Below are 7,076 nucleotides of genomic sequence, written 5' to 3'. Positions count from 1 at the left end.
TCTCAAGGTGTTTGTTTGTTTGTTTGTTTGTTTGTTTGTTTTAGACAGGGCTTCTCTGTGTAGCCCTGGGTGTCCTGGAATTCACAGCCACTGCAGTGAATTCAAGCCTGAGAGCTCCTAAAAACAATAATGGAGTGTAACCCTTTAGGACAAACTTTGAGTTGAAGAATGAATCTTTTTACTGATCACTAATCCTTGAGCTGAACACAGGCTATTTAACATTTACCACATACCAGATAGTATCTGATCATTTCATACATGTTAACTTAATGTGCACAATTTCCCTTTGAAATATTTTGTTATCACTCTAATTCCTCAAACATCTAAACAGGTATTTTTTCTTCTTCACCTTCCTAGCCTTTATCTTTGTCATCCTTTCATGTCAGTCTTTGTCTTTTATTTTATTTTAGCCTAATGAATCCACACTTATCCTTCCAAACTAACTTCAGATGTTTCTACTCTAAGGATGCCTTACCAGCCCACAAGCTTTGCTTCCCCTTTATACTTTGCACTGTATCTTAAGAGCACAAGAAGCTATGTGATTTGTCAATGGCTGTCATTTCAGCTGAAGTGTAAGCTTCACAAGGAGCTGTGGCCATGCCATTTTTCTGTTATCTGTAGTGCTAAGTATAGTCTAGACATAAATGCTCAGTAAATAATCATTGTCTAATTGTGCCAAAGGAATGCCCTAACCAGAAGCTGAATGCTCGTCTCTCATAGCTTCAGAAATCTCCCTTTAAATTACATCAGCTCCAGAACAGGAAGTATTTCTTAATTAAATTGCTCAAGAGAATCTTCCTCAATTCTGTGTGTTTATCTATAAGAGCTACTCATTAATCTTATGTACTGGCAAGGTTGTGGCTCTGAGATAAGGAACTGAAGAGTCTTTTTATTGAGAGAGGTCCCACTCTTTTGAGCAGTTACTTTGGGAAGGTTGGTGGGAGAGATTCTGGGATATATCCAGTTAGGAAGCAATAAGAGGAAAGCAGGCACAACTGGTTTGCCAGGTTCTCAAACCTTCTGTTGAGCTGAGAACCACATGCTCTGTGGAAAATGTCTACAGTGAAGAACCCTCAGACTTTTGAAGAGCAAACAGAATGCATCATGAATACTCTACTGGTAGACTTCTTGACCCCCAAATTTCAGTGTTCTAATAGGAACCTACCGGATGCAGATGAACCACATTCAGGTAAGGCTCCTGCTTGGAGGCGGTGATTACAGGTGGGTAAAAGAATCAGAGTCTGCTTCCTCTATTTTCTCAAAAGGCAAGTCCTAAATTTTCCACAACACTTGAAAGAAAGGAGCTTATCAATAAAAGGGATTGTCTGGCTGCTGCTACTGAGAACAAACAATGCCAAAACTGAAAGACTTGAGAGCGTAGCCAATGCCAGCCTGACCTATAGAGCGAGTTCCAGGACAGCCAAGGGCTACACGGAAAAACCCCATCTCAAAAACCAAAAAACAAGACTCGAGAACATTTCTCTTTTGCCCAAAGTCAGGAGACTTCTCATTTCTTTAGGCATGTTGAAAATGTTTCCTCTCTCTTAGGAGAGCCTTGCTCTTTTGATGTGGCTATTATTGCTGGCCGCCTTAGAATGCTGGGTGACGAGTTCAATGGAGAGTTGGAAGCTTCTGCCAATAATGTCATTTCGAAAATCACTCAAGGACAGGTCAGACTTTTGCTTTTTAATATTGTTTGTTCTGTTCTATTTCAAACTTTAATTTTCTCCCTTCTTTTCTTTTCTAATTTCAGTATACTAGGAATAGAAATGATCTGTGAAGATTTGGAGGTTTGTGTTTGTTCAGGAAGCTATAGAAGGAAATGAGATGGCTAATTCTTTAGATAGTAATAAAAACCCAGCAGTATAGAAGGAACTAAAGCTTCGTCAGAGCTGCCCTTAGTGTGCATAGATCATGTTTGTAGTTCTTTATTCTTAGAAAATAATCTTTTATGTATATTTATTATTGTTGTTGTTGTTGTATGTGTGTATTTATGTAAGGAGGGGGACACATGTGCCAGTGCATATCTGTGGAGGCCAGAAGACAATTTTGTGGCGTTCTCCCCTTCCACCTTTGTGTGGATTTCAGGGATTGAACCCAGGCTAGTGTGGCAAGTATCTTTAATTGTAAGATATCTCATCAGCCCCATTATCCATATTTTTAATGCTTAACTTTGTTGAGAATAGGTTCCTCCCCTCGTCCAAGGGTCCAGAGTGAGAATCAGAAATATCAGATACTTTAGATGCGAGTCGAGATGAACCCTTTAAGAAGCCTCACGGCTTCTCATCAGAACTCTGATTATGGGCAGTAACCCTTGGACTCTGTTAGCTCCAAAGACCATGAGACAGTGATCCAGTGGATGTTGCTGATTATGATTATGTTAACGACAGCAAGTGCTTATTACCTCACATGATTGCATTTCATGGCTTAATCATTACACTTGTGTGGGAATTATTATAGAAACTGCCACTCTTAGAGCAATCTCTGAATCAGCACATAACACCATGGGAGCAAGTACCAAACCTGCTTCCTTCTTATCACAATAGTGCCTTAACACAATAGGCCTGCAATATGAATTTCCTGACTCAATACCATTGAAGCACATAAAAAATGCAGCCATAAGGAAACAAGAAATATACTCTGTAAATGTTGAAGCTAGGACATGAATCCAGACTGAATTCAGAAGCACACTTTACTCTTCCTAATGGGCACCTTGTGTTTAGACAGAATCTTACTGCCAGTTGTGGCCCCGAGCCTCTCATAGGCAGCTGGTAGCTGGGTCTACTCTTCTAGACTTTGGACAGTAGCAAACAAACAACAACCAGGAAAAAAAAAAACAAAAACATTTGAAATTGTTTCAAACTCAAGTTAAGTATGCTATAGGAGAGTTCTCCAGTCATTTGAGAATAGTTAATAGGATAGTTCCTCACTCTTTAATACTTTTATACGTCCTTCAAGTAAGGATATTTTTTATAGAACCACAATGTAAACATCAAACCAGGAAATGAACAGTGATACAGTAGTATTGAATCCTTAGAGTCCATTCCATTTTTGTCACTTGTCCTAACACTGTAATTTATAGTGGAATAACCAAACCAGGTTGATGTGTGCCAGTTATGTTTTCTAGTCTCCTTTGGTCTGTGTTGGTCCCTCAGACTTTCCTTATGACCTTGACATTTGAAGCTTATGGGAAATGTTGACTATCCCTGAATAAACTTGAGTTTGTCCTGTCTTGTTGACAGAACTGTGTGACCTGTCTCTTTGTCATGTTTCAACTTTACTTACTTTCTAGCAGAAGGTCTTAATGCTAGCTGGGAGTCAGTTATTCTCCAGGGAATTCTGGTTTCTTTCAGTGAAAACTGATACTTAGAAACTAAGATATAGAGCCACTGAGAGATGACTCCATGGGTAAACTGCTGGCTTCGGTGACAATTTGAGTTTAGTCCTCAGGACGCACATGTGAAAGGAAAGAGTGAACTCCTGCAAGTTGTCCTCTAACTAACACATGTGCACTGTGCCATGTGTGCACACATACATTAATCAAGTAAAGAAATACATAAATTTAAAACCAACCAGCCTTAGACCTAGGTCTCTTCCAAAGCTTATTCTTTGCTTCTGTGTTTTTGTGTGTTTGTTTTTTAGAATTTGACATTCTGGCCAGTGCTGGGCCCCTTTCTACCCTAAAGATACATATTGATCCCTCCTAATAGCTTTTGTACCAATTTATTTGGGAGGGGGAAAAAGAGGATGTTTTTTTGTTGTTGTTTTTAACTTTAGACTTTGCTACACATTTCCTAATCATGGAAATATGCCTTTACAGTCTGACCTGCTCAATCTCATGTGATTAATAGCTTTCTTTCAAAGTATTTTGTTCACCCTACCGAATACTATCTTGAAATTATGAGCTTGATAAATCAATGTTTTTCTAATATTAAAATAACAAAATATTAAAGTGAAATTTGTTCGTCTGCCCTGTAATATGACCTCAGGCGGTACATTTGCCACTTCTGAGCATTTCTCAGACTTGTAGACTCGGTCCTGTTTGAGTCACACTGACAGAGCCTGTCTCCTTCATCAGGGAGGAGCTGTAGTCAAGGACACAGTAGAGTCTCTCAGCAGTTTCTGGTGTGCTAAGGATCCCACCTTAGCTTTCGAAAGAGCCTTTCTGGGAGCGACCGTGAAACTTCTTCAGTATGTGGCTTGTAGGGCTCCTCGTCAAGTGGCAAGACAGGTGGCTAGCTGCATGACAAGCATGATCAATGGGAACACAGCCGTCCGAGAGTTCATCCAGAACCAGGGCGGATGGGTAAGTGTCCGTTAAGCCCCACACTGTGCTGGGCATTTGTGCTGTTTTGGTTTTAAATAAGTAGGACTCTTAATTATGAACCATTTTGTAAGTTGCCTCAGAAAAAGGAAATAGACGTCCAGCCTGTGGCAGTTGGACAATGCTGCCTGAAATGTTGATGGTTGGCTGGCTATAAAGCGAATTGTTATCATCTATATATATCAGCTATAAAGTATATTGGTGGTGGAGTTCTAATCTCAGCCTGGCTTTACTCTGCTTCCTGATACATTTCTGAGTCTTTGTTCCTTGACATCATTAATATGTGTTGAGGGAATTTAGAATAATCGTGTGTGTGTGTGTGTGTGTGTGTGCGCGCGCGCAGGCGCGCACTCCTGAATTCAGGCACTTGTATGCCACAGCTCATATATGGAGGCCAGAGAACAATCCTGGAAGTTGGTCCTCACCTTTCACACTGTAGTTCCACTACATAGACAAGGCTAGCTGGCTCACGATTTCCTGGGAGCTTGTTCTCTGCCTCCCATCCTGCTGTAGGAGCACTGGGATTACAGTTGTGTACTGCCACACCCATCTACATGTGCTCTGGGGATCCGAACTCATATCTTCATGCTCGTGGTAAGCACTGTACCTACTGAGCCATTTCCCAGCCCCCAGAATAATGACTATTACGTAGCAAAGACCAGTTTGTGGAGCAGTGTCTTCCAGACACAACAGGAGTGGTGTACGCATGATCTCACGGTGACGCATGACCTCACGGTGACGCATGACCTCACGATGACGCATGACCTCACAGTGACGCATGACCTCACAGTGACGCTGGCAGTGTGCACAGCCTGAGGTTCAAGTCAAATGTGATTCCAGCCCTGAGACGGGAAAAGTGGACACAGGCTCCCACCCATATCCAAGAAGTTAACTACAACTGGTACCTGCTGGCAAAGTAGAAACTAGTATTTTCCAATGAAGTCTCATTGGGCATATTAACTATTTCAAGGTAGGCCCCATGCCCAGGAGTAGATGGCCAATACAAAACAAACTCAATGGTACTGTTGTAGACTTTACGTCTCATTTTGCTTTGTGTAGGTATTTTCCCCCTCTCACTGACCTTTTATTTATATATTTTGGTTCCTGATTTTTGTTTTTGTGGGGGGGTTGTGTGTGTGTGTGTGTGTTTTGGTGTTTATTTATTTATTTATTTATTTATTATGTATAGTGTTCTGTCTGCATGTGTGCCTGCAGGCCAGTAGAGGGCACCAGATCACATCATCAAAGGTTGTGAGCCACCATGTGGTTGCTGGAAACTGAACTCTGGAAGAACAGCCAAGTGCTCTTAACTTCCGAGGCATCTCTCCAGCCCTTGGACTTTGTTTTTTAAAGAAGGAGGGAGAGAGAGAAAAAGAGAGAGAGAGAAAGAAAGCATAAAGTTGGTTAGGGAGGTGGGGAAGATCTGGGAGGAATTAGGAAGAGGAAAAATATGACAAAATGCATTGTATGAAAAAAGTTCTTAATAGAAAAAAAATCAAAATAAAACAGCTAGTCTCATCTGTTGTAGAGTTGACTATAGGAGGTATTCTGAGCCTTTATATTTTTTGGTTTTTGTTTGTTTGTTTTGTTTTTTGAGACAGGGTTTCTCTGTGTAGCCCTGGCTGCCCTGGGATTCCCTCTATAGACCAGGCTGTCCTCAAACTCAGAGAGATTTACCTGCCTCTATCTCCCAAGTGCTGGGATTAAAGTTGCCTACCACCACTGCCTGGCACCTTTATCATTTAAAAAATTAATTTATTTTTCTTATTGAAAATAGATTTTTTTTCTATCTTACATCTGATTCCAGTTTCTCCTCCCCCAGCTTCTCTAAGATCTGTGCACCTTCCCAACCACCTAAATTCACATCCTTTCTTGCTTTCTCTCATTAGAAGACAAACACTAAGCCTGTAACTTTATAACTTGTAGAGTTTCCACCATCTTAGAGTGTTCCTTTCGGTTTCTGGGATTAATAGATGTTGTGGTAAGAGATGTGATAGTCTCTGGAGGAATCTGCAGATATTCCCTAGATTCCTAGAGAGTTCCCAAGGACCATTCTTTTGATTAATTCTTATCGTTCTTCCTAGGAAAACCTGGAGAGCTGAAGAAGTGGGATTGTCCCCAAACTGTACATCACTTGCTCTGACAGATGGGGGTGACTGATTTTGACAATTAAAACATGCTTTCTTCAATTTAGCCAGTGTTATTTTTTTACTGATTGTTGACTTTGGGAGCACCCCCTAGAAGCCTACAGTGACATTATACTTTCTCTTCTTATGTGAGTTTTAATAAGACTTTGTTGAGACCAAGGCCTTCTGACAAAGTAATTTCTTACTGGTAAAATTTCAAGCACCAGGGCAGACTTTTGCTGGCGATGTTTTGAAGGTAATAGCATGTCAGAAACTTTTTCTTGAGGTTTAGCCCTGTCTTTTGGTGTGACTTTTGTCTGCTAGTGATTTTGGAATCTAAAGGAAGTGAGGAGTTTTTAGTTAAAATCTTTTTTTTTAATCTTTATTATATGTGCATTGGTGTTTTGTGTGTGGGTGAGGCTTTAAAAACAACTCTGACTTTAGCTCCAGGCCTAGAACTTCCAGATGTCTCAAAATCTTTTCATCTGTTTGTCCATGAAACAAAAGGCATTACAAAAGGAGTTTTAGCCCAAACTTCGGGGCCATGCAAACACCCTGCGGCATACCTGCCCAAATGACTGGAGCCGGGAGCCACAGAGTGGCACACCTACTGCTACTCTAATGAA

General features: G+C 40.8%; 1 protein-coding gene across 1 annotated transcript; it reads left to right on the top strand.

Moving 5' to 3' along the window:
* Positions 1-851: 851 nt before the first annotated feature.
* On the top strand, positions 852-6,517 carry Bcl2l15 (BCL2 like 15). The gene is made up of 4 exons (XM_021634190.2): positions 852-1,189; positions 1,549-1,670; positions 4,079-4,306; positions 6,409-6,517. The coding sequence occupies exons 1-4, from the start codon at positions 1,054-1,056 to the stop codon at positions 6,424-6,426; spliced, it is 504 nt and encodes a 167-aa protein (XP_021489865.1). The 5' UTR covers positions 852-1,053; the 3' UTR covers positions 6,427-6,517.
* Positions 6,518-7,076: the final 559 nt, after the last annotated feature.

This window comes from Meriones unguiculatus, chromosome 10, assembly GCF_030254825.1.
Source record: "Meriones unguiculatus strain TT.TT164.6M chromosome 10, Bangor_MerUng_6.1, whole genome shotgun sequence".
NCBI classification, from domain to species: Eukaryota; Metazoa; Chordata; class Mammalia; order Rodentia; family Muridae; genus Meriones; species Meriones unguiculatus.
This window is presented reverse-complemented; position numbering and strand designations above follow the sequence as displayed.